The following is a 1,473-nucleotide window of genomic DNA, read 5'->3' on the forward strand; positions in this document are numbered from 1 at the left end:
CTAGCATCTTATTTTCTTACCATTTATAACATCCTCTTATCAGAGCACGAAGGACTGACTGCCTTCCGTAATAGATTATCGGGTTAAGTCTATTATCTTTAAAAAATTTATTAATTTAATTAATAAAAACGCCCACACACGCATAATTAAGTTGTAGTGACATATTATATTTTCCGTTGTGATTAATATATATTCATAATTTCTAGGCATGGAGTCGATTAATCGAACACGTGTTATCGCGGCATATGAAAACATGGTATCTGATGAATTACGTGCGTTATTGAATTCACGACCTCCTAAGGATGTTTGTTGTCGTGCGAGAGCGCGCCGTGTAGCAATACTTAAATCAAGACGGATAAAAGCGAGGACAAGACCACCAGAAACCGGTACGATAGCCTTTTATATTAAGTTTTTATTCTCGAAATTGTACGTGTGATTAACAAATAAAAAAATGTTATATATAAGGGTTGGTGTTGCCGATTTACGAAGATGATTACGTGCATTTCCTCGCAACCGATTCGGATTATGATCATGGTGATAGGGAGGACCAAACAGACGACGATAATGCAATGGATTATGATTTTGTTGAACATCTCGATAACGCCGATGAGTGTATTATGGAACAGGAAGGGTTTGGATCCATACCGATCATAAATGTGAAACCTGGATTAACAGAAAACGGTACTTACTATGGTTGTTTTTTTTATAATTTTTAAAAAAATATAATTGATATTATTGTGTACATGAGTGCTTCTTGTGTCAGGTTATTTTGATGATGGAGATCCGTTTTATACCTGTCAAAATTGCGGTGCTTATATGTGGTTTGGCGAGCGTATTAACAAACGTGGAGCTAAAAATAGGCCTATATTTTCTACGTGTTGCATGAAGGGTAAAGTGGAGCTGCCTAAACTAAAAAATCCTCCACCGGTGCTTATGTCGATGTTGTATGGCAAGGATGAGACAAGCAAAAATTTCCGTGCTTTAATTAGAGCATACAATATGATGTTCTCATTCACGTCGCTTGGTGGTCAAATTGATAATTCCGTGAACCATGGGAATGCACCGTATGTGTTTCGCATGCAGGGTCAAAATTATCATCGCATCGGTGAACTTTTGCCTGGCCCTTCCAAAAGTCCTGCTTTCTCGCAGCTCTATATTCATGATACCGTAAACGAAGTCTCGAATAGGATGGGTGTTATGGGGTGAGTTGTTTATTGTAATATATTTTTTATATTATGTTCACGAATTAATTTCCGTTTTTTGTTGTTTTTAATTGTTTTAGCGAGAAAGGACCGGGTAAGCAAATAAAAAAGAGTATCGTTAAGACTTTGAAGGATATGTTAGATGCTAACAACCCACACGTCATCGCGTTTAGATCAGCTAGAGATAGATTAGCACAATGTGAAGATACCAGCGGCTTTAAGTTGATTTTGAAAAATCATCGAGATAGTGACGGTAGAGTCCAAAATATAC

The 1,473-nt window shown here is 36.9% G+C and overlaps 1 protein-coding gene across 1 annotated transcript; it reads left to right on the plus strand.

Annotated features, from left to right (window-relative positions):
* The first annotated feature begins 208 nt into the window (after positions 1-208).
* LOC9306784 lies at positions 209-1,212 on the plus strand. The gene is made up of 3 exons (XM_002868612.2): positions 209-386; positions 466-681; positions 764-1,212. Exons 1-3 carry the CDS (start codon positions 209-211, stop codon positions 1,204-1,206), a joined length of 837 nt encoding a protein of 278 aa, XP_002868658.2. The 3' UTR covers positions 1,207-1,212.
* The last annotated feature ends 261 nt before the right edge of the window (positions 1,213-1,473 follow it).

This window comes from Arabidopsis lyrata (assembly GCF_000004255.2).
Source record: "Arabidopsis lyrata subsp. lyrata unplaced genomic scaffold ARALYscaffold_7, whole genome shotgun sequence".
In the NCBI taxonomy this organism is placed as follows: Eukaryota; Viridiplantae; Streptophyta; class Magnoliopsida; order Brassicales; family Brassicaceae; genus Arabidopsis; species Arabidopsis lyrata.